Below are 23940 nucleotides of genomic sequence, written 5' to 3'. Positions count from 1 at the left end.
TTTCCTAATTTTTCTCATTTATAACGTGATGAGAATCAAATGTTAATCATGTGACTCTACTGCCCTCTTCTACCACTGTGTTCATATTTCAGTCATACATGTTTATTTTTCAATTAATTTATCTTTAACTATTTCAACCTCCATTAGGTTGGAGCGCCACCCTGTGTCCCAGACCCAAACCTAAAATATTTTAAACCTTTAACTGTTGTGTTCTAGAGTTTCTCACCATCATCCGTGACGTCAGCCCTGCTCAGTCACACTGTGACGTCAGTGTGGACTGATGCTGCAGTCAGGAATCAACTCATTCTCAGATTTTTCATCATGTTTTGTTTTTCATAAAATAAAAATTCAACTCAGAACAAACATCAAAAAAATAAATCCACAGTTCAGAGGTCAGTCTGGCGCTTAGTCGTCCTGCGGCGCCCCCTTCAGGCTGGAGCGGCTCTTCTTCTGCTCCTCCTGTCCCATCACTCTGTACAGTTTCTTCTTGGCCTCCTTCTGCCTCTTCAGCTTGGCCTCCTCTTGTTTCTCCTTCTCCTTCAGGAACTCCTTGTGTTTGCTGTGCTGTGCCGTCGATGCTTTCTTCCTCTTCTGGTTGTGCACAGTGGCCAGAGCGTGGAGCAGTGCTGCCACCTATAGGACAGAGTCCAGAAAGTGTGTGAATCATGGGTGTGATCAGGCTCTGGTGTTGTTTCCAGAGCCTCAGGTTGAGCCTCAGGTTGAGCCTCAGGGTGTTTTCCTACCTTCCTGTCGTGAGGTTCTCTGATCACCGTCCCTCAGGTGAGCCTCAGGTTGAGCCTCAGGTTGAGCCTCAGGTTGAGCCTCAGGGTGTTTTCCTACCTTCCTGTCGTGAGGTTCTCTGATCACCGTCACCCTCTGCAGGTCTCTGGGCGTCTTTCCTTTGGCCTGCTGGAGTTTGGGTTTGCTCTTGAAGGGCAGAGCCTTCTGCAGCTCTCTGGGGATGTGAAGACGGTTGAAGCGTCTCTGGGATCGAACCACAGGCTAAAAACAACACAAACAACCACAGGTTACTGTAACTCCACTGGACCAAAGGGTCATGATCCAGACCAGCCCGGTCGTGGCCTACCTTGTACAGGGAGTCAGTGTTTGGTTTGTTGCGGACGCCCAGGTCATGTTTGAGCTGGCCCAGAGTCCTCATCCCAGACCAGGTGTCTTTCTCACCAGCAGGGAGCAGTAGTGAGGTGACAGGGTTGTAGAGCTGAGGGATGGTCACTGGGTACCAGGACCTGAGGAACACAATGTCTGGACACACACACACACACACACACATCAGACTGGGTGTGTTTCTACTTTAAACATCAGAACAACAATAATGTGGTAATTATATAAACATATCTATAGAATCAGTGAATATATGTCAACAGTCTCAGAGAACTCACCGCTCATCAGCAGCCTGTCCTCAAACGTGGCTCTGTACGATCCTGCTGGTGTCGACAGGGCCTTCTTGATCTGACCGCGGACACCCGACACAGTTCTTATTGCAGCGCCTTCAAATTTGGCCACCTCCAGCACGGTGTTGAACATGCCCTGAAAACATCCAGAGTAACAAATTCATGATTAACATCTTTTAACTGTGAACTCAAATCATGTTCTCTATGGGGATTGGTCCACAGAGGACGGCTCAGGGTCTCCACCTTGATGAAGCAGGTGTTCTTGAAGATCTTGTACGGGTAACCGATGAGTTTCAGCTTCTTCACCACGGTCACAGACTTGTCCAGGTCCAGGATCACACCAGTGGCTGCGATGCGGAAGTTGGCCTGGAAACAGGAAACAGAGTTATTGCAGCGACTGACCTGAGGGTGACCTTGATTTCTGCTGCTTCTGAACTGAAGGCCAGCGAGACTCACTTTGATTCCAGAGACCGACTGCAGAGCCAGGAATCCTGTTCCCTGAGGTGTGATTGGTCCTAGGATCAGACCAGGTGACAGAAATGACCATTGATCTCTGACTGAACATCAACACGATGTTTTAGGTGTAATAGTAACTCACCCCAGATGGAGGCGCCACAGTGCATGTGCTGAGGCGTGTACTTGAGCAGACGGTGTCGTCCGTTGTGGTCCTGGATGTGGTACAGAGGGACGGTCTGGAACCTCCTCCAGCCCAGAGACAGGATCAGAGGGTCTCTGGTTTTCAGGATGCGACTGTACCAGCGGTGTTTCTTCAGCCGCAGCTACGACAACAGTCACAGGAAACGTTAGCGTTGAGATCTTTGCAGAAACATTAAACCAGTCTCTGGTCATTGTAGGCTAGTCCAGGTGTCTTTGATGTTCTCCAAAACAAGAATCCACCACTGATGTGGAGATGGAACAAAAAACATGTCCATAATAAAAAAGGTCTTTAAAACTTCTAGTCAATAAAAGAAGAAACTCACAGATCTGCCTGTACGTACTATAGCAGGGACACAGACCACATTTTTATGACCCCTGGTCAGGACTATCTGATGTCTCTTACAGTTTGTCAACTATAATAACTTAGACTTTTTCAATAACCTTTAGTCATTTTCCTGACATTTAGCTGTATGCTAGGCTAATCAGAAGGCAGGTACCTGCAGGTAGCCGACGTTTCCTTCACTGGAACCCAGACCGCCGAGGATGATGGGATAGTGAGGGTCAAAGTTGGTGACGAACTCACAGGGCAGAGAGGAGATTTCTAGCCGCACGTACATCCCTGGACGAAACCCTTCGTACTGGACCCTGGTCTCATCGTCCACGTCCTCGAACTCTGTCCGGTTCAACTGAAGCAGAACCGACGTTAATGTTTGGGCCGCGTGGTTAAAGAGTGACATGGAAGAGATCGGTTCTTACCTCGGCCTGTTTCTGCATCTCCTCCTTCAGGTCGTCGAAGTACGTGGCGTCCTTGTCGTCGTACTCTGCGTCAAAGCGCTCTTTCAGTCGACGTTTCTTCTCCAGACGTTTGTTCTTCTGACGCTCGTCATCGTCCACCCGCACCACGGTCTCCTCAGCCTCATCTTCCTCCTCATCAGTGTCCTGCAGGGGGCGACGTACAGCCACATTAAATGTTAGCTCAAGGAGGTGCCAGACCAGTGGTTAGTGTGTCTCCATTAGCTTCTTTTTAGCTTCACACGTGTCTACGGCTTCACTAGCTAACATGCTAACAGAGGGTTGGTGGACACCTGAGCCTGGTCCTGATCTTGGGTTTGACCCGTATGGGTTTCTCCAGTTTCCAAATCCTCAAAGTCTCCGTACAGATCCTCTGAAATGACAACAACACAGAGCGTCTTTCTTTTCCTCTCACAGCAACAGTTTTCTGACTTCCTGTCATTCCTGTGGTCTGTGTTTGCTTCTCTCACCGTCCTCCTTCAGCAGGGTGGCCGCATCTTGAGCCTCCTCCCACTTCCCCGTCACAAAGCAGTCTCTGATGGAATTCAACATCTGTGGAAACAAACACAGCGGCGTCAGCGTCGATTTCAGCGTCTGGTCCATGGTACAGTGGGCGTGTCTGCGCTGCAGCACCTCCTCCTGGTCCCAGTCGTGAGAGGAGTCAGGTCTGAAGTGTGAACAATCCAGAGAGTCGGACGTCACTTTCCTACTCTTCTGAGGTCGGCTGACTTTGAACAGACCTCCCAGCTCCTCCTCCTGTTCCTCCTGCGACGTTCCGGTGCCTTCTCCGACTGAATAGAGGCCAGAGAATTAGGAACAGCCACTGGTGGTACCAGAGATTGAGAACCACTGCTACAGAGTGTGAAGGTCTTACCTGAACCGTACACCAGCTTCCTGAGGTTTGGAGCAGCTTCCTGTTGACGCAGAAACGCAGCGGCTGCTTTCTCCTGCAGGTCCTCCTTCCACCTCAGAGCTCCTGACCAAGAAAGACAGTCAGAGACAGGGTCAAGGGTCAAGGATCCTGACTGCAGTGAAAACCAGCTGTACGAATGTTAGCTTAGCTTCTACCATTTGGATTATGTGTTTGCTAATCTCTTTGGCTAACCTTAACTTAGCTTTAGCTTCATCTGGCTGCATGAAATTGAAAAATGTAAACTTCAAAAGTTTAAATATCTTACCCTGTTCCTCCTCCTCCTCACTCTCCACTGGCTCCTCCTCGGCAGCTCCTTCTTCCTCACCATCTTCCTCACTCTCCTCCTCTTCCTCAGAACAGTGTCCAGAGTCTCCTCCTCTCCCCGTTTCCTCCTCCTCGTCACTCATCTCCAGATCGTCCTCACTGTCAGCAAACGCCGGCACCTCCTCAACCCCCTCTGTCCCTCCTCTTCCCCCCTCCAGTCTCTGTTTCTTTGCTGGTGTTGGACCAGCGTCAGATTTGGCCCGGGCTTCTTTAAGAAAAGACGACACCTGGTCATCCTCCTCTTCCTCCTCTTCCTCCTCTTCACTGTCTTCCTCCTCTTCACTGCCTTCCTCCTCTTCTTCTTCCACCTCTTCACTGCCTTCCTCCTCTTCTTCACTGTCTTCTCCCTCCTCCTCGTCCTCCTGGTCTTTGTCTGAGAAGACCACCTTCCTCCTCTCCCTCTGAGTGTGTGCGTCCCAGACCCTCTCCTCCTGAGGACCGTCTCCGTCTCTGACAGGAGGACAGAAACATTTTTACTTTCAACAACTTCATACTGACGTTTGTGTCTGTCCCTGGATTCAGCTTCAGAGAAGAGACAGGACAGTGGACACAGGGACAGAAAGGTGGGCTCAGAGTCAGGGTCGTGTTCTTACCTGGTCTCCTGCTCCATCTCCTCCTGGTCCAGTTGAGCAGAGTGACTGAACAGAGAGACTTTACTGGCAGCCATCTTTACGTCCAGAGCAGCGTGTGTGTCCATCAGAGACTGGACCAGTTCTGTGGTGGGACGGACTTGGTCCTGGAACAGAACCAGAGCAGGTTATCGCCACAGAACCCACACCCACAACCACACCCAAACCGACACCCACCCACCTGCTGCTGCAGTTGGACGTGATTGGCCGGCAGGTCGATGTAGACGGCGTCTTTGTCGTAGACGACTCCGCCCACTCCAGCCATGGGGGCGTAGAGCAGTCGCTCCTTTTCGTTCAGCGCTCTCTTTTTCTGAGCGTCAGGAAGAGGACAGGGGTCAGGCAGGAAGTTGACCTCTGACACCTGGAAGTCTCCGACACCTGAATGCATCAGGTTATAAAAGAGTAGTTTTTTTTTTTTAAATCAATATAGACATAGAGCAGACTTTATTGGTGGTAAAATAATCTTTGCTAATCTTAGCTCCAAAGGCTAAACATTAGCCATCTCTGAGCTAACCTTTGGCTCCTTTCTGCTTCACTGTTACTATTCTCTAGATTAACATTATTTATGTGACTGCTAATTTTTACCAGTTTAAGTTAACAGGCTAATTCTAGAGTGTATTTGTAACTAGCTTTTATGCGAACTTAAATATTTTCAGCCATGAATGGCTGGTTGGAACAACAGGGGGCGCTGCAGTTGTTTCTGTACCTGGGATGTGGATCTGGCCTTTGTTCTTCAGGTATGTCCCTCTCAGGTAGCCATACAAAGACACGGTCCTGTCACACTTCGGCTCGGTCCTTACTTTCTCCGGGTCAGTCAGGTCCTCCATTCTGGATCCAGGAGCAGAACAGCAGAGTTAGAGACAAAAACCACCTGGAACCAGAACCTGACACTGAAGTTTGGAAGGAGCAGCGAGAGACAGACCGGTCAACCAGGACGTAGGGGTGAGACGTCTGCCACACCAGAGGACGGAACTTCATAACGGAGATGAAGCGACCCAGGTTCTTCACCTCCTGAGTCTGGTACTCACCGTAGACCATCCCAGAGAGGTAGAACAGTTTGGCCCCCTGACAGAGACACGACACGGAGGTTAGAGACACTGGACCACAGCATGGGACACATTATTGGATGTGTAGACCAGAACATTTCAGCTTACAATATAACACAAATGTTTGGCTAACCTCTAGCTTATTTCAAGGCTTTCTGGTTAAAAAATGTTAGCAAAGCAATGTTTAGCTGTTGTCAATTATTTCATGTCAAGCTTCCATTTCAGTTACAGCTGTCGTTATTGTTGGCCCAGGTTCTACTGTTACCTGGTACACTTCAGTCCAGAAGCGGTGTTTGAGGTTCTTCTTGGTCTTCCTCAGGGTCTTGTTGTTCTTGAAGGAGTCCAGATGGGTCAGAACGCCCATGATACGAGGAAAACCATGGACCTGACAGATGTTGAGGAACTCAAACGTCTCCATCTCAAAACCAAAGCTAGCATCGATCAACATCAACACCTGAAGGAAAAAAAAAATCACAACCTTTAACATTTTATAAAAACCTTAAAATTCTATGATGCGATTAAAACAGTTCTCCAATAAAACAGTACCAGGTCGGCCACTTTTGCCAGGTCAATCATGGTGTTGATGTCATTGCTGCACTCCACAAAAGTCAGACGACGTTTCTTTCCTGAAGACAAAAACAACAGGTTTTTACTCAGCGATATCATCTAATCTGACTGAACATGTTCTGATGTTCTGATCTGTTCTAAACCATGAGAACCAATTCACCAGAGACAATGGTCACCGGTCCACAGATGTCCCCCAGCTTCTGTCTTGTGAAGTTCTTGATCAGGCAGCGGATCAAGGTGCTCTTTCCAACTTTTGGAGGTCCGACAACCACAATGACGACAGGCGGCGGCTCCAGAGGCGTCCGGTCCACCAAAGGGATGTGATGTTTTTTGGTCTTTATGTCCTGGGCCCTGCAGGAGACCTAAGTTTGACACCCGTTCTTCGTGGACACCATGGTGATAAAACGTGTGTCACTGACCTGTGGAAGGTTTTGGCCATCCGGACCGCAGACTGGACTGCGAAGGCTTTGGGGTTACGTTTGCGTTCGTCATCCTCGGTGGACGCTCCCTGATTCTTCAGCTTCTTCTTCTCTGCTTTCGGACCGCTGTGTTTCTTCTGGTGCTTCTTCTGCTCCTTCACCTTCCCGTCCATCTTGTCCACCGCTGCTCTGAAACGCAGGACGGCAGCAGCCAAACAGAACCACAGGAGAGCAGGGACGTCACGAAACTAAATCTAACCGAAGTTTTCTCAGGACCCAGTTGTCCACAAACCTGTGTTTTCTGCTGAAAATGTCGGTCGAACTCACAGACAAAACAACAACTACATGTTCTTTTAATGACCATGAGTTCTAGAACTATTCGACAAAAAGCCAGTTTTCCAACAGTCAGCGAATCTATATTAACATTAAAGCTACAAATAAAGCGTTCGTCGTCGAGTTTGAATTTAAAATTTAAAGAATTTAATAGATTTTAAAATACATTTTTAAAAATCGAAAGAATTAATTTACCTGCAGATAGAAAGCAGCAGCAGCAGCCACTGTTTTCAACTATATACGTGTGGAACGTAACCTCCGGCCCGGAAGTGTACGGAAGTGTAGTGTCGACGCACGAGTTACGGGCGGAAACAGGGACGAAGAAACGGTTCCGCAGAGGAACACTTTTTCATTTCAATACTTTATTTAAAAATTAAAACATATTACAATACATTAATGTAGAACATCGGACACTTGACATATTTTATGTATAAAATAGAAAGACATTTACGAAAAGCGAACCTTAAATTTCTCTTTAAATTCTTACAACACACACAGTAAGAAGGTTCCCAGAAGTATTTGAATATTTATTAGCCAGGAACAAGAAGAATGCTTAAAAGTGACAAAAAATAGGAAATAAATAGCAAAAAAAGTTAAAATATAAAAATTGACCTTTTAAAAAAATGTTATAAAAAGTTGAATGCAAAAGTTCTGAAAATAATGATACACTTTGACTTAAATATTTATTTATCACATAAATATTTAAGTTATCCACAAAACAGGGTTAGTTTCAAAACCAAAACTAGACAGAACTAGGCTAAGATGCTAAGATATATACATATACTGTATATATGTATATATATATATATGTGTGTGTGTGTGTATATATATACATATATATACTGTATATAATTTATTTATTTTTTCTTATTTTGGTCCTGGAAACATGAAAATAGTGGGTACGTCGACCTCGTTGCTGGAATAGCTACGTTCGTGGTTTGTTGGAGAACACAGACCCGTTAGAGCAGGTGAAGACGGCGACATGGAGGCGGAGCCTGTCGCCTGTTGGATGTTGCACAGACAACCCAAATCATGCATAAACCTGAAGACGTCGGCTCTGAAGCGCACGCCCACCAGAGCGTAAAGGATTGGATTGAGGCAACAACGGGCGTACGCCAAAGTACAGGTCACGTACTCTACCAGCAGCCCACAAAACTGGCCAGCCATCTTACGTGACAGAACCACGGCGTATGGGAGCTGGAATGATACGAACACCAGCACCAGCGCCACCATCAGCTTCAGAGTGCGCTGTCGCTGCCAACCCTTCCGCCGTTGCTGGGCCTTTCCTTCATACAACACTTTTGCAATCAATGTGTAGCACGTCACCATCACTGTCAACGACAAACAGATGACAGCAATGATGACGCCGTTGGCGACCATTTTGACCTGCGTGCTTTTCAGCGTTCCACAGTAAAAGTTCTGAGTTTCTTCAGTGGTCAGTTCTGCGACCCCTGAGAAGAGGATTTCAGGGAGACTCAGGAGAACAGCCATCACCCAAACACCTACGGCAGCCATCTTACCTCCTGTTAGAATCTGATGCCTGAATTTTAGCATGACCTGCGCTCGGGCCACCACCATGTAGCGGTCGATGCTGATGCAGGCGAGCAGCAGCAGTCCACTGTACGTGTTGACGGCGTAGCCGGCCCTGGTGACCTTGCAGAGGGCGACAGAGAAGATCCAACCCAGGTAAGTATCCACGACCTGTACGGGCAGCGTGAAGAGCAGGAGGAGGTCAGCCAGCGCCAAGTGGAACAGGAAGATGTCCGTCATGGAGCGGAGCTGCAGGCGGCGGTACCGAGCGAAGGTGGCAATCACCAGGCAGTTCCCGACCATGCCCAACAGGAAGACGAGGCAGAAGACGCAGGTCTTGAAGGTTTTGATGGTGAACTCGTGCTCGCCTGCCTCGCACCAATCCCGAGACGTGTTGTCGTAATCGTAATCTGTGTTGTTGCTCAGGTTCCACAGCGAGTAGTTGAGTGAGTCGGAACCTTCATCGTATGAATAGTCCATCCCTGATGAGACAAACAAGATCAGGACCCAAACACGTCTCATTCAGAACTGGAGGTCAAAATGTGAAAAGAACTGTTTAAACAAATGCTTCAACAACTCATTTTTTATATATATATATATATGGGGCGGGGGGGGACATGAAATGACTCCAGGGAAATGAGACAGAACATTGTTCCTCTGGACAGCAGGTCGAGGCCTCTGTGTTCCTTCAGACCATCAGAGAACGAGGTCCATTAAATTAACAACAAATAAAAACAACAGTCTTTATTGTCTGTGAAGAAGAAGAAAAAAAATGAAGTTACAAAAAGTTACAGTCAGAATGACTGACAAACAATCTAAGACATGCCTTATATTGGCCATGGTTGTTGAGCAATTCATCCACTAGATGGCAGTGCAGAGCTCAGAGTGCGTTCCCAGGCCGACTGTCTTAAGAAACTTGTAATACAAATAATTAGGAAAAAAACAATTGTTACAGAGCAGCCAGCTTAGTTAAATGCTAACCAATATTTAGCTGTTAGCTGCAGGATAGCCACCGTGACATTTGGAAAAAAAAAATTTCTATAGTGCAAAACAACTGTTGACACAGAGATGTTGGTGATGAGTCTGGAGCAAACACCCCGCTGTAGACCAGTCGTCAGAAACTGGAGAAGGAGAACAACACAGTTGCAATGGTGGCAGCAGCAGCAGCAGCAGCAGCAGCAGCAGCAGCAGCAGCAGCTCAGTCTGAATCATCAGCGTCTCCTATGACTCATTTTGCTGCTGCGCGGTGCCTCAGTGGCATCAGGTCGTTGGCACAGGGGGAAACCGTGGGCAGGTGAAGGTCCACAGATCAGTCAGCGTCGCGTGCCAACATCGTTATGAGAATGTTATCACAATCACAGCGTGACTGTTGTCAGCCTGTGACAGGTTCAGTGTCCGTGGTGCCTTCACCGAACACAGTGGGTGGAGAAGACTCTTCTGAAGGTAAGACAAAGACCTCCATCTCCTCCATGTTCAGGTCTGCTCTCTGCTCCACTGGTGTTTCCATCACACTTCCTCTGATGTTCTATCAGGACAATAAGATGGTTCTAGATCAGAACCCGTCCTCTCAGTGTTCTGAACAGGTTTAGTTAAAAAAGTGACGTTTGATTTGAACACCCTTCATTTTTAAGGGGTCCAATATAAATGTGATCAAAGGTCAGAGGTCACACAGCTCTGCACTGGACAGAGATATGGTGATTAACTGGTCAGAGCTGTTGGAGACTCAGAGACCGGTCTGTACTGTCAGTCTGTCATCAGTCCGACTGACCGTGTCGTCTCGTGTCGGAGGTTTACGGCGTTAGCTCGCTTCACTTTGAGGTAATGTGAGTGAGCGCCAAAAGAGATGATTTATATTTTATTTCAATAAAATATATATCATCAATATATCATATTACACAATGTCACATTAATGTTAATCTAAATGTTTTATTTCTTATTTCTGTTCTTTAAATTTAATTTGAAAAACGTTTTTTAATACTTTTTATTATGCATTTTTGTTACACAAATTAAAAGCCATAACTTTTGAGACACAAATCTTTAAACTTTTAAATCGGTTTTAACATTTTAAAATATCATTCATTGTTAAAATTGAAAATGATATATTTTTTATTTTTATATACTCAACTAGTCATATTTAAAAATGGAAATTAAATTTTGAAACCGAGTTTTTCTGCTCCATCATTTTGTTAAAGTTATTTTGACATTTTGGAAACATATTTGGAAATTAAACATATAAAATACTTACATTTTTCTTTCGATTTATTTCAAATGAAATTGTTTCATTTAAATTTTTCTCATCATTTGCAAAAAAAAAAAAATTCCAAATGATTGATTAAATTAAATTTAGCCTTTTATAAATTGTAATTAGAAAATTGCCAAATTAATTTCCCACATTTTGTATTTATGTATATATTTTTTTTAGAATAAGTGAAGTTCGTCAACGCAACTTTCCGAGGTTTGCGAAGCGTGAGCCTTTGAAGTGACAGGTTTTTACGCCAGTATTTTCAGGAAACTTTTGTCAAACAGAGAACATCAATATATGTGTCATATTTCAATGCATTTTCATAAACAATCATTACAGTAAATAACATCATCATCGGCATATGATCAAATGTAGTAAGACAATTCTTTTTTATTCCTAAATGATGATAAAGTGAAAACGTTTTGAATCCTTTAGTTACAGAAAAAATATTTTTGGTTAAATTTCTTAATTTAAAGATTCCGTGTGAAGGTGACAGACAGATACGTGTGTGTGTGTGTTCACACCTCTCACTTTGACAACTTCAGTCATTTCAGTTTCACAGTTTCCCACAACATCGAGAACTGGATGTGAATATTCATATTTATTTATTTATGTACTGTATATACAAATATATACTGTATATATAATAAAACCGTGTGGTACTTCCAGAATCACTACAAATGGTCAGTAATTAAAATATTTGGTTAAAGAAATTAATAGACTCCATGTGTTTGTCGTCGGCGTAGAGTGAAGTTTTTATTCCTTTTGTTTGTTGTTGACAGTTAATATATTGAATATTTATAAACAGTCCCGTTAAATCAGACAGGTTTTTTGAAATGTCTGTTTTTTTATCTTGAACTTGTGACTAAATGAGGAATTTATGGATTTCGATGTTTTTTTGACTCCAGTTCCCGTCTGCAGTATTTCAGAGGAAACAGAATACGACGTCCTGCACATCAGGTTCAGACTAACCCCGTCCTTTCAAATGTCATATTCACGAGTGTGTGCACTCCTGGTATAGCTATATTTGTGGGGACTTTTTTATTAATTATTATTAAATATTGTAACCGTGGGGACATTTTGTCCTTTTTTCAGGTGAGAGGGTGTTTTGAGGTTTAACATTTACTTTGGATTAAAGGTTAGAGTTAGCGCTACATTAGCAGTAGGTCATGGATAAGGATTTGTAGTGGACAATGTACAGGTAATAACATCATCGTCATCATATAATCTTATACATTAAAAATGATGATGATAAAGATAGACAATGCGTGTGGTGCAAAAACCAGTGTGTGGGTGTGTGCCTGTGTGTACATGTGTGTCTTTTTGTGTGAGTGTGTGAGAGACTCGAGGGAAACCACGAGCATCTGGATCATGAACCCCTCACATGCCTCATCACTCGCCCTCACTTCCTTCTGCAGAAGCAGAAGCAGCTGAGAGACGTGACAACGCTTTCATCACCGTGAACAGCAGCAGCCGCCAACGAGTCGTCAACGAGTCGTCAACGCACGCTCAATCACCGGAGCACAGATTTGACTAAAAGTCACAGTTCAACGCACATGTTTGAAAAAACAGGTCAAATTCACAACATTAGTAAAAAAGAAATGAAAAGTAAAGAAAAACTTTCCAACAGAAAACACTGATGTTCAAGATTTAAGATTCAGGGAAAACAAACAAAACCCAAACCAAACCATTCAAGGTTTTCAAGGTGTCAAAACCAAACTTTTTAAATGCACAAAAAAAAAACTTTTTCATTGAAGAAGAAAAAAACAAAAGAGGAAAATTTGAGAAAAAGACATGAAGTCTGTTAATGAAGAACTATTCTAAGGACAAAAATATATAAATATACTGTATATATAATAAATATACAGTATGTGTGTGTGTGTGTGTGCAGTCATCCTCACCTGTTCTGTTGGTGATGATGGTCATGTCCCAGCGTCTCTGTCTGCGTCTCTGAAGACGAACCTGAGAATCTGTCTTTTTAAAAACACCCTCACTGTGACCTCACTGTGACCTCTGTGTTTTTTATCTTGTTTTTTTCATCACATCTTTCTGACAGTGTGGCACTGGTACACACACACGCACACACACACACACGCACACACACCATGTGCTGGTGTCTCTGGTTCTTCTTTTTGTTTCTGCTAGTTTTTCTCACAGACCGTGTTTTTCTCCCTGAACAAAAGTCGATCAACGTTAAAAAACAGAACATAAATATAAATATATTTTGTCACCTGACGCTGAGGTGAGGGTTGGAGACCTGAGGTCATCAGCAGGGATGTTGTGAGACTCTCTCAGACTGGACCTGATGGACCAGGACCTGATGGACCAGGACCTGATGGAAGTCTGAGGAAGTGACAAAAGAGATCAAGAGAAACTGAAGGCTGCAGTAGAAGACGAGCACCTGGATGAAGAAGCAGCTCTGGGTGACGCAGTAGATGTGGACATCTCCTCCAGAGGAATCTGAGGAACACCAGAGCACCTGGAAGGTCAGGAGAAACGTCTATTCCTGAAAAACATTTGCAACAATCGACAAGAAGAACCGTGAGATTTCTTCAGTTCACACTCTCATTCACACCTCTGGTCAGTTCAGCGTGAACACTGACCTGGTCTCCAGTCACGTCTGTGACCACGGCCTGTGGGAGAACCTGCAGGAGAACCAGCCACTCTTCCAGTGTTCTGCCACCTTTTGGGTTCCTAAACCAGATTTTGGACCACCACCGTCACATACCAGCTGTTGCCACGTCTGTGGTTCTGGTGGCACAGTGTGTGTGTTGGTGTGTGTGTGTGTTTGACCTTCTTTTGCACCAGCTCAGGGCGAGGAGCTCCAAACCACAGCGTCAGCATCATGAGAACCTGCTGCTGGTTCTCAGCTTCACTGATGCTGAAACGACTGACGGTGGTTTGTGGCTTTCTCTTCACCTGTGACCTCCCCTGACCCTGTGTGTGTGTGTGTGTGTGGTTCAGGTCCAACAGTCATGACCAGGACGTGGACGACGCCCATCTGAGCTGACTTCATCTGAAGTTCACCTGAAAAACATTCCACTCCACTGTCTCAGCTTTTTTTGTCACAAACTCTTGAAACATTATTTTTCACAATAATAAACAATAAATATTTTGACAATAAAACATCTGTTAGCAACACAAGGTGGAGAAATATTTCATCTGTTGTTTAGTCAAAAATCATCTCAAAGCAACAATAATTGAATCATTATTGGATTTTTTTTTTACATTTTAAATCCAATTTTAAACAGTTTAGTAATCAGTTTGAATAAAAGCCTAAAAAAAGAGAGAGTTTGGAATTTTGATTTTTTTTATATTATTTTTATAATGAACAAATGTTGAGGGGAAGTCATGTGACCACGAACACTGACTTCACTGTTAGTGAGTTAGTTAGTGAGTTAGTTAGTGAGTTAGTTAGTTAAATGTACATTTCCATTTAAATCAAATCCTGGTCTCGGAACTCGACTGTTTTTTTTCCAGATTTTTCAGAGATAACTTAATAACCACAGCGACAGAAACAAAGACGACTCCACAATCGTCGGATCAGTTCTGGCCACTCTCTAACGGTTCTCTGTCAACGCTGGTATCTCTGAACCTCAGTCCGTTTCCTGATTCCACACAGAACAGGAAGTCTCCAGCAGGAGTTTCCTGGGAGGAGCAGGAAGTGGCCGGCATGGAACTTTATCTCTGGGTTGGTCGGTGGATCTGAGAGGAAGTGCAGCGTTTCCTCCACCATCACGTCTGTCGGCTGAAGAACGGAACGTCCTCCCCCACGAAAAAGTTCTGATCCAACAGTTCTCAGAACTTCACAGAGGAACTCTGACCAAATCTAAAATAAAATGTTGAATCTTGATAAAAAACAAATCTTCTCTCCAGGGAGAGTGTTCTGAGGATGACGAGGTTGGGAGTTCCTGCAGAGTTTTCCTTGGAAATGTGAATTCTTGGGGAAAAAACTTTGTAAGACACGGAACAACGTTCTGTGGATTCTGAGATTCTGAGAAACGTCATCATTAAGAATCCAGTCAGACTGAGAAAGTGATAAGTCAGAAATCAAGAGTTAAATTCTAAGGTTAGAACTTTTGTGCAGAGAACAGAAACGTCTGCAAGATCTGGAGAAAACTTAGAACGAAGTCCAGGTCTTTTCAGGATACATCTGTACAGCACTGTTTTTGTCACTTCTGTCAAGTACCAAGGAACTTTAATGCATTTTTAAAAAAGGTTTCATGAAGTAATTTGATTTTTCTTTCTCTAAGGCACCTCCCCTCACACACAGGCACAGGAGGCTGACCCCCCACCCCCCCTCCCCCTCCGTCCACCTCAGTGTCTCAGTCCCCTGACCTCCAGCTCAGCTCTCAGATCTCACCACCATGATCTCCTACCTGATCCTCTCACTTCTCATCTCAGGTGAGTTGATTTTTCACTTCTAGTTTTTTTTATGTCACTCTACGTCGATGATGTTTTTCTCTCTCTTTGGGAATTTCCTGTTTTTCCTTGCGTTGGTTTCCTGCAGCATCCGTTGTTCACGCACTCAAAAATGAACAATGAAGAAGAAGAAAAAAAGTTAGAATAAACAAGTGTTCACTGGTCTCTGAAGTCACTGTAGAGATCTGTCACTGTTGTTGTTTTATAAATGTTTACAGGTTTGAAGGAATCGCAACAAACAAACACCACAGAGGAAGAAACGTCGCTAACGAGAAATCAAACCGAGGTTTTATCTCCAGACGGTGAGGACCTTTGATCGTGTCAGTGTTGACAGACAAATATATGTCATTTGATTCCTCATTCATCAGTCACTCACTTCTGATTCAAGCGTTTCCTCTTCGGTTCCACCGCGGTTTGACAGAACATAGAACTAACTTTGACGTGGAAAATAAAATGAATTGAAATGATATTATTAAATGATTCATTTGTACTTTGTTTAGTAATTAATTAAAAAAAAATCTTAATCCAAGTAATATGTTGTATTTAATATATTTAATGTGGTGTTGTTATATGTTTATATATATATATATTTGATTATTGAAAGTTAATTAAACAACATAGTATATCAACAAAAAATGTATTTTGATGTTATTTTTCAAATGTAATGTTTTCACTGTCGTGATCAGAAAAGTTATGTCTTCATTAAAATATAAACAATTTAGTGTTCAAATTTAGAAAACTGTTTGAAAAAGTCAGTTCTGATCAGTGAGAGAAAGAGAAGAAGAAGGAGTGGAGACCAGGAGTGGAGACCAGGAGTGGAGACCAGGAGTGGAGACCAGGAGTGGAGACCAGGAGTGGAGACCAGGAGTGTGGAGACCAATCAGTGAGAGAAAGAGAAGAAGAAGGAGTGGAGACCAGGAGTGGAGACCAGGAGCAGGCTGTCACCTGGCTCCAGGTGAAGATGAGGAGGAGGAGGAGGAAGGAGTTTCATGGTGTTTTTTTCTTTACCGCAGCAAACACCACGTCTGGTTTCTCTGGAGATGAGAAGATTCAGCTGGAGAAGGAGCTGCAGGACAACGAAACGTCCGTGATCACAGAAGATGAAGGTCAGGATCCTCGTCCCTCCGATGCTGTTGTTCTTGTTCTGGAAGGTTCTTCATCTCCTCCAGCCTTTCCTTCCTCTAGCATTTTTACTTTACTGGCAGCAGCGTTTGTTTTCCTCACATGACCTCACGTTCTCACAATAGTCGCAGTGTCACAGTGCCACACAGTGGTCAGAAGTAGAATACAGGTGCCCCTGCAGCCCAAACCTCCTCCTCCTTCTTCTTCTTCTTCTTCTTCTTCTTCTCTGGTGTTGTCCATCTCTGCTGACGTGGTCCACTCTCATGTGTCCACGCTGCAGAAATGTTCCTGGATCAGGACAACTCACCTCACAAACCATGTGCACGGCAGCAGCTGTTGAACTACAGCCAGGAGTTTTGTGAAACAGAATTCTACTTGCAGATGATGCAGCTGGGACCTGACAAGTGGTGCCACCTGGAGAGCATCAGCAAGTACGACAGCCTGAGAGTTGATGCAGCTGTTGTTAATAGTTTGATTTGTTCTTATCTTCTTATTGTTATCTGTCTCAGAGCCTACAGCAGCCTGTCCATCTGTGTGGAGATGGTGTCGTCCCACCTGAGGTGCTTCTACCCGAACGCCGGCACTCAGGACTTCTTCATCCACATCCACTCTCTCTACTTCCAGAACTGCACCAAAAAGGACTTGGCTCCGGAGGACGCCCCTGGGTGGGTGGTCATGGTACTGACCCTCATTCCAGTCAGCCTCATCCCGGTCCTGGTCTATCTGGTGGTCTGGAAAAGTAAAGTCCAAGAGTGACCTAAGAGCCGACATGCAGCCCAGTCAGTTGTGTGTGTTAGTTTTAACCACTGTTTAAGGTCAAAGGTCAGTTACACTTATGCCATTCAGACTTCTGGGCTCATCTGGAATTATAATTTCATTAATCTGGAATTAACGCTGGTAATAGAGTTGCCACGACAACAACATTTTTGGCCAACGTGTATCTTGATACTTTTAAATAAACAGTAACATCTTTTTAGAAATGGGTGAAATAAATAGAATACCATCACAAATACTATAACCTTTGGTGAAAAAATACAGGAATGAGAGTTTATTTTTTTAAATGTTCACCAAAGATGAATAACTTGTACTAAAAATCTTTTTTTTTTTAAACTTAACATATATTTGATGTCAAGAAATGGCCAAAAACGACATATTATACTGTGAGATACTATGAAGTATTTGCAAAAGTAATTGTACTAAATTTAAAGTACTCCTCTCAGTATTTGTATTATATGTAAAGTACTTCTGACAGTATTTGTATTAAACTATGAAGTACTTCTATCAGTATATGTATCATATTTGAAGTACTTCTGACAGTCACACTGTACTCGTCACTCGTCAATCGTTCACGTGACTCTCTACAGCCAATGCACTGTACTCGTCACTCATCGTTCACGTGACTCTCTACAGCCAATCAACACGCCACGGAACATGTCAGAAGGACGTAAATATTGAGGAGCGCGCTCTGCTGGTCAAACGTTGTCATAGTCTGATATACACCGTTCTTGATGCTTCGTGATTGAAGCAGTTTGCCCTGAGCTGTGTACGACAATTTCCCCTTAACAATACGGCCATTTACGACTGATGGTAAATACTTAAACATTCTAAATCAAGTTTGAAAGAAAATTGATTACATTTACATCAAAATATCAGCGTGTAGTTACAAGAACAAACGTGAATTTTCCTCTAAACAGGACTGAGAATTTGTCAAAATGTTAAGGAGTCTAGAACCAATGGACAACGGACATGTACCTTACAGTACACAGTACAGTACACAGTACCCAGTACAGTACACAGTACAGTGTCTCGTTGATGTGACCGTCCATGGTGTGGTGGTGAGCCGTACCGGGGGTGAGCCAACGTCACAGGTGCTGGGAAACCGGAAATTAGCCATTGTCTGACAAAAGGGAGCACAGGCAGGTGGGTTATTACCACAGGACACCAGCAGAGGTCGCACGTGGACTTTCATCCTGTTTTCAATGGAAGCCCACTTGTTATTTAATAAGGACAATTGAAGAAGAGTTTGTTGTATACATTTTTATTTAAAATATGATGAAGGGGTAAAAAATAAATATTTTTACCTCTTCTTATTTGGTGATGTTAAAGCAGCAGTGTCTGAAATGCCCGTTTCACTTGCATGGACCAGGAACTAAACCACAGTCAATTCGATGGGAAGCTGAAGAATCTACTGCTGATTTCAAAACCCCAAAGGAAGTCCATCTGTTGTCTACAAGTCAAACAAGGACCAAACGTGGGTTTGAGAAAAGTTTGCCGATTTCTTGGCTCGCATGAAGTGCAAACAGTTCCCTCAACATAAAGTTCCTGATCCTGTGACACAAAACCAAAACACTGTGAGAAAAGCTCAGTGGTCCACTGGGTGGTGCTATTGTGACAGATATATCCTTAGTTGCTTACACACACACCCAACAAGTGATAAAGGGTAGAGGTTTCAGTAGGAAGGTCGACTGTTTTGCCCCTAGGTGGCAGTGAAGCTGCAGGTTGAGCTGACCTTATGGTTCCCAACACGGTGGTAAAACATTTAACAGTGAATTATTGGAAGATAAAACGTGTGAATCCCATGTAAGGACTGAACTGGAGTGGCGCTCTGGCCCAGAGGCACTGACTCTGTCATCGGTGTGGAACCCCAGGGTTCACCTCCTGGGCAAGATCAAATCCCAGTTAGGGCGGTTGGTGCCTTCCAGTGGACTCACCACCAGCAGGAAGGTTCACGAGGGGCTGGTGCAGTGCAGTGTGATTTGGGTGGCAGTCATGGAGACTGCTGCCCCCGCAGCACGGTAATGGATAAGTTGACGAAGATGAATGGATGGACAGAAATATAATCTTATTTTAAATATGTCCGATATCCATGGACTATTCAATATTATTACTAATGCTACTAGTTACTATTCAGGGTTAGTCCAAATGGTGCTTGAACACTTCATACAAAAATTAAATTTTTGGCCAGGTTCATCAGAGTCCCCCCCCCCCATGTCATAATGAACTGCTGTAGACCCACTGTCTGCCAGCAAATCACCTGACTCATGGTGGGCTTGGCTTCTGTATTGGATAGGTTGAATGACAAGAGGTCAAGGTCAGGTGTCTGAGGGAGGGCAGCATCGACCATAAATCAACTCCAGACAAGGACTTTGTTTGGTGCTGGTTCTGTCCTTTTGTTTTTGAAGTGGATAAACTTTGTTCCTCTGCCTGAGACCAAAAAAACGTCTCCACACAGATCTTTTCTTTTCTGGCACCTTCTGAGTTTTGTCTTCAGGGAACAACGTGCGTCTTTTGGCAGAGGCGCCCCCCGGAGGAGCGTGGGAGTCCTGTTTTGGAATCTTTTCTTTTCTTTGAACTGGATGCACCCTGTTCCTCCGTTTCCATCTAAAAATCCTCTTCCAGGCTGATTTCTTCTGCTGCGGCTTCTCAGTCTGATCTTTGGGGCTCGGCGGCTGATCGGTGGTGACCGGGTCCTTCTGGTTGTCATGTCTGTACTTTTTGGAGTCGTCCTGGGTAAGTGGATGGACCTTTTTCCTTTGCCATGCATACATGAACCTTTTCCATCTTGACTTCTTTTTATCTTGCCGTGACGTTTGAGGTTCATCTTTTGGGGGAAATTGGCGTTCCCTTTTTAAGGATTTCACTGAAGAAGCTGGAGAAGAACGTTTGACCTTTCCCTGTGATGGACAACAGACCCGCTGACTTCTGAACAGACCCAAAAACCTTTTCAACACAGATCGTTTCTTCTTCTTCTTCTTCTTCTTATATCTGCTGGGGGCTTGATGTTTCAACGCCTCCCTTGGAAAAACAAACACCGTCTCTTCCTTGAATTTCTTATTCGCCGTCAGCATGCTCTTGTCCATACTTATTTGTGTCATAATCCTTTTGATGGTTTGAGAACAACTATCTGCGACCACTGTCTCAGGGCTCAACATCTCCAAGTCAGTGTCAGCAAAGGCTTTCAGAAGCCCATTTAAGACCACTTGGGAAAAACTGCACAAGGAGGCCTCCATTACAGCTGGAGTCAGACATACGGTGGACTCCGGGGATGATTTAGGAACGATACGGGGGAAGGTTTGACCAGTTATCTCAGCTGGTGCAGCTGGTGCAGTATCGTCGGGAATCGCACCTCCCTTGGTCTGTGATACACTTGAGTGCTTGGATGACAGTTTGACTTCTTTATCTTTTTCTGACATGGATGAAGAGGTCACTGACAAGGCTGGTCGTTCGTCCAGTGCTTGGCCATCTCTGCCCATGAAGGCATCTGAAAACAGCTCAGGGCAAATATCTGCCACATCTGGAGGGGGCAATTTAATGTCCGGATCAGCTACCATAAAGCCATCCAACAAAGTCTGAGCAAAGATCATAAAATTGTTGTCAATTTGAGATGAAACAGAAGACGTGAGCTTCCTGCTCTCCTGTGAACTGGTAACATGGCAGGACAATGGTCTGGTCTGAGGAGATTGACAGGAACTGGTGGTCCTCTTCGGGACCTCAAAGGACCCTTCATCTAGAGAATAGCTGGAGGACGTTCTAGTGTCAGAAACGTCCTCATGTCCACCACTTTCTGAGATGGCAGGAGACATACTGTGGAGGTATTTAAAACTGCCATAAACGTCAGGTGTTACTGCTGCAGTGGTGGGTGAAGGTGACATTGTGGAAGGCAGTCTGCTGTCCCTCGATCCGGTTGAGGGCGTGGACAGCAGTCTTGCCCCCTGATCACTTCTCTGATCCATTGACCCAGCTGGAGACGTGCTGTAGAGCTGCTCCACAGAAGCTCTCTGGAGGTCCTCTGTCAGCGCTGCTGCAGAGAGGGCAGTGAGGGATGAGCTTGAGGAAAGTCTGCTCTCACATACATCATCATCTGTCTTGTCCCCTACCCCAGCTGAAGAGACACTGGCCTCGTAGCTCAATGTTTCCTCCATCTGCGGGGTGGTTCCATCGACCTCAGGTGTTAACGTGACATCCTCAGTTTTAGTAAAGGACTCTGAATAAACGGGGGACGGTGTTGTCCTGCTGGACCACGATAAGGTGGACTGAGTGGACGATCTTGGGGAGTAATCTGATGCAACAGAAGAGACGTCACAGAACCCCACCGTCTCGGGCCGACTGTCAGTTGTTCCTGCTTTAGCTCCATCCACCTGAGCTGCGGTCAGTCCAGGTGGGCTGTAGCCTGTTGGCCTTACATATATTTGGAAGCTGGAGGACGGTCTTGAGTCGATGTCTTCTGGCGAGATACTGGTGACATACTCCACCACCAGTGGTGCAGCGTCCTCAGTCAAACGTGGAGATACTTTACCGATGTCCAGAGTCCCACTGACAGCCCCCCCACTGTCAGGGCTGATGGAGGGGGGGGCAGGGGAAACTCGTTTCATAGTTTCCTGGGAGTCTGTAGAGTAGCTGGAAGACAGTGGTGTGTCTGACATGTCCTCTGATGCCGCTGGTGAGATGCTGCTGGCCACAAAGGAACCCTTTCCTGTGATGTTTGGTAGAGGAACATCAGTTACCCCGTCAGTGGATGTTTCCTCATCATGCACTCCTTGCATGAAACGTACACGGTAAGGTGCCGTCCTTCCCGTCTGTGACCTGACCTCGTGTGCTGGAGGACTGATAGAAAACCTATCAACTCCAGCAGGAAGCCCTTCAATATCCAAACTGTGATCTGACACCGGAGAAGAAACAGTGTCTCTGTCCTGAGGAGGTTCAGAGCCAATGTCCTGCAGCCCAAGATTGGACATTTCCACCTCCTTGAGGGCGGCACTTTGAACCACATTTAACATTAGCGGAAGGAAGTTGGTTAAAGCTTGGACTATTTGTGCAGTGGGAGGCGAGGCGGAGGAGGTGGACGCTCTCTCCTCTTCACCCTCCTCTCCTTGTTCTCTATGAACAGGGTCCTCTTTAGCTTCTCCGGTCTTTGTGAGCTGCTCTTCTTCAATTGTTGTTCGACTTGAAAAGAATTGATCTAAATACTCATCAACTTTCTGTGTGGCAAATGGACCGAGCATACTTCCATTCTCCTTATCCTCAGATATTGCATGTTCTTCTAAGCTCCAGTGATGGACCATCTGCATCATATTATTCACATCCTTCTTTGTCTTCTCAACTATGTCTGTCAGCCCTATGTCAACAGAGCCGAGAGCAGTTGCCACTGTCGGTTCCGCTGTAGGTGTGGTTGACATTGGAGAACCCGTTATCTTGCTCTCCTCTGATCTGGTAGAGTCAGTGGAGGATTTTCCCTCTGAAAGTGATAGAGATGTAACAGACAGCTTCTCAAACCCCCCTGAAGACGTCAGTCTCCTGCTGTCGTCTGAGCTGGTGGACGGTGGTCTTCTCCCAGGAACTGTGAATTCTTTGACAGAGCGTGAAAAAGCTCCATCTGGCAAAGGAGTAACTGAACTAGTGGATTCGCTGGAAGGTACTTTGTCCTCAAACTCAGAAATATCGTCGGAAACAACTGGTGTTTCAGGACCATGTGTTGAGAGTAGCACCACTGGTTCCATCTTTATTTGAGGCGAAACACTCTGTACCACATCCAGCATAGCCGGCAGTAAATTTTCAAGAGTTCCAACTATTTCATCTGTTGATGTTGTCACTTCAGCCTGTTTTACTGCTCCAGTGTCCTGGTCTTCTGACACCCCAACATATTGCTGTTCAGCATACTCTACACGTCTTGCAAAAAAGCTATCCAGGTAGTCATCCACCTTCTGTATTGTGACTGGACTAAATGTTCTTTCCTCCCCATCATTGGACGTGTCATAGTCCTCTGAGTCCCACTGGTGGACCATCTGCATCATGTCACTGACATCCCTTGTTGTACGCTGAACAATGTGTGTTAATGCCCTGTCGGAAACTGGCATTAAACTTAGCACTTCTGTCAAAGATGTTGAGATACTTGAACTTGCAACAGAATCTGCAGAGAAACTCTCAGTGACCGCAAGATCGGTTGTTTCGACCACATCTTCATCAGTATCGTAACTTTGAATGTCCTCCTGTCCAGCTGGGCTGACGCCTGCGTCATTGTCGACACCTAGAGCTACACTCATAGATTGTAAACTGATACAAAGACTTGAAGATGATCTTTCCTTAAAATCTCTGACATCCTCTGACAAACCTGGAGAAATACTGAAGGTCTCTTTGAAGCTCTCTGCACAGCTCTCTGAAGCTTCAGTGGTGGACATGAGCAACTCATCTTGAGATGAATGGGCATCAGGTACTGAATATAAACTTGTTGAAAGGCTGGAAGAAGGGGCTTCTTCAACACCTCTAAAATCTGAAGATATATCACAGGTCTCCTCAGAATCCTCAGGGCAGCTCGCCCCCATCTCAGCTGTTGACCATACTGCTTCATCTTGTGCAGTTGGAGCACCAAGTACAATATGTGAAGTTGTAGCACAGCTGGAGGACGATCTTCCCTCAAGTTCTTCAAAATCTCTGGCATCCTCTAGAAAACCCGGAGAAATACTACTGGTCTCCTCAAAGTCATCAGGGCCGCTCTGTACCTTCTCAGGGATGGACATTATGACCTCATCTTGTGC

General features: G+C 44.9%; 5 protein-coding genes across 13 annotated transcripts in view; 1 reads left to right on the top strand and 4 right to left on the bottom strand.

The window, feature by feature from the left end:
- Positions 1 to 307: 307 nt before the first annotated feature.
- bms1 (BMS1 ribosome biogenesis factor) lies at positions 308 to 7419 on the bottom strand. 5 transcript variants are annotated; one of them, XM_025057866.1, is made up of 24 exons: positions 7288 to 7418; positions 6760 to 6948; positions 6501 to 6691; positions 6320 to 6399; positions 6039 to 6227; positions 5650 to 5792; positions 5434 to 5555; positions 4909 to 5105; positions 4692 to 4834; positions 4407 to 4548; positions 4040 to 4373; positions 3736 to 3837; positions 3495 to 3652; positions 3332 to 3413; positions 3155 to 3234; positions 2826 to 3008; positions 2567 to 2755; positions 2011 to 2191; positions 1869 to 1927; positions 1656 to 1778; positions 1401 to 1548; positions 1088 to 1263; positions 841 to 1002; positions 308 to 633 (listed from the first exon to the last, which is right to left on the bottom strand). In XM_025057866.1, exons 2-24 carry the CDS (start codon positions 6930 to 6932, stop codon positions 406 to 408), a joined length of 3585 nt encoding a protein of 1194 aa, XP_024913634.1. In that variant the 5' UTR covers positions 6933 to 6948; positions 7288 to 7418; the 3' UTR covers positions 308 to 405. The 5 variants fall into 5 exon arrangements, with proteins under 5 accessions (XP_024913634.1, XP_024913635.1, XP_024913636.1 ...); XM_025057867.1 differs by having other exon boundaries at positions 4040 to 4384; positions 4418 to 4548; XM_025057868.1 differs by having other exon boundaries at positions 4040 to 4391; positions 4425 to 4548.
- Positions 7420 to 7581: 162 nt separating this feature from the next.
- ccr10 (chemokine (C-C motif) receptor 10) lies at positions 7582 to 12956 on the bottom strand. Of its 2 annotated transcripts, none has more exons than XM_025057870.1 (2): positions 12766 to 12956; positions 7582 to 9104 (listed from the first exon to the last, which is right to left on the bottom strand). In XM_025057870.1, exons 1-2 carry the CDS (start codon positions 12788 to 12790, stop codon positions 7960 to 7962), a joined length of 1170 nt encoding a protein of 389 aa, XP_024913638.1. In that variant the 5' UTR covers positions 12791 to 12956; the 3' UTR covers positions 7582 to 7959. The 2 variants fall into 2 exon arrangements, with proteins under 2 accessions (XP_024913638.1, XP_024913637.1); XM_025057869.1 differs by having other exon boundaries at positions 7582 to 10147; positions 12766 to 12912.
- A 2170-nt stretch (positions 12957 to 15126) lies between these two features.
- LOC103382230 (receptor activity-modifying protein 1) lies at positions 15127 to 17441 on the top strand. Its single transcript, XM_008314948.2, has 5 exons — positions 15127 to 15268; positions 15505 to 15588; positions 16300 to 16392; positions 16689 to 16839; positions 16918 to 17441. Exons 1-5 carry the CDS (start codon positions 15232 to 15234, stop codon positions 17162 to 17164), a joined length of 612 nt encoding a protein of 203 aa, XP_008313170.1. The 5' UTR covers positions 15127 to 15231; the 3' UTR covers positions 17165 to 17441.
- A 351-nt stretch (positions 17442 to 17792) lies between these two features.
- The window catches only part of LOC103382229 (rac GTPase-activating protein 1), a 19466-nt gene continuing 13318 nt past the window's right edge, over positions 17793 to 23940 (bottom strand). For all 4 annotated transcript variants that reach the window (XM_025057852.1, XM_025057857.1, XM_025057859.1 and 1 more), the window contains 2 exons: positions 18490 to 18635; positions 17793 to 18305 (listed from right to left, as the gene is read on the bottom strand). The gene's annotated coding sequence lies outside the window, so the exon portion shown is untranslated. The remainder of the gene's footprint in view (positions 18306 to 18489; positions 18636 to 23940) is intronic.
- LOC107988876 (signaling mucin MSB2-like) lies at positions 19389 to 23934 on the bottom strand. Its single transcript, XM_017034458.1, has 2 exons — positions 22085 to 23934; positions 19389 to 21979 (listed from the first exon to the last, which is right to left on the bottom strand). Exons 1-2 carry the CDS (start codon positions 23920 to 23922, stop codon positions 19501 to 19503), a joined length of 4317 nt encoding a protein of 1438 aa, XP_016889947.1. The 5' UTR covers positions 23923 to 23934; the 3' UTR covers positions 19389 to 19500.

The sequence above is a fragment of the Cynoglossus semilaevis genome, chromosome 8 (genome assembly GCF_000523025.1).
Source record: "Cynoglossus semilaevis isolate Cse_v1.0 chromosome 8, Cse_v1.0, whole genome shotgun sequence".
Taxonomy (NCBI): Eukaryota; Metazoa; Chordata; class Actinopteri; order Pleuronectiformes; family Cynoglossidae; genus Cynoglossus; species Cynoglossus semilaevis.
This window is presented reverse-complemented; position numbering and strand designations above follow the sequence as displayed.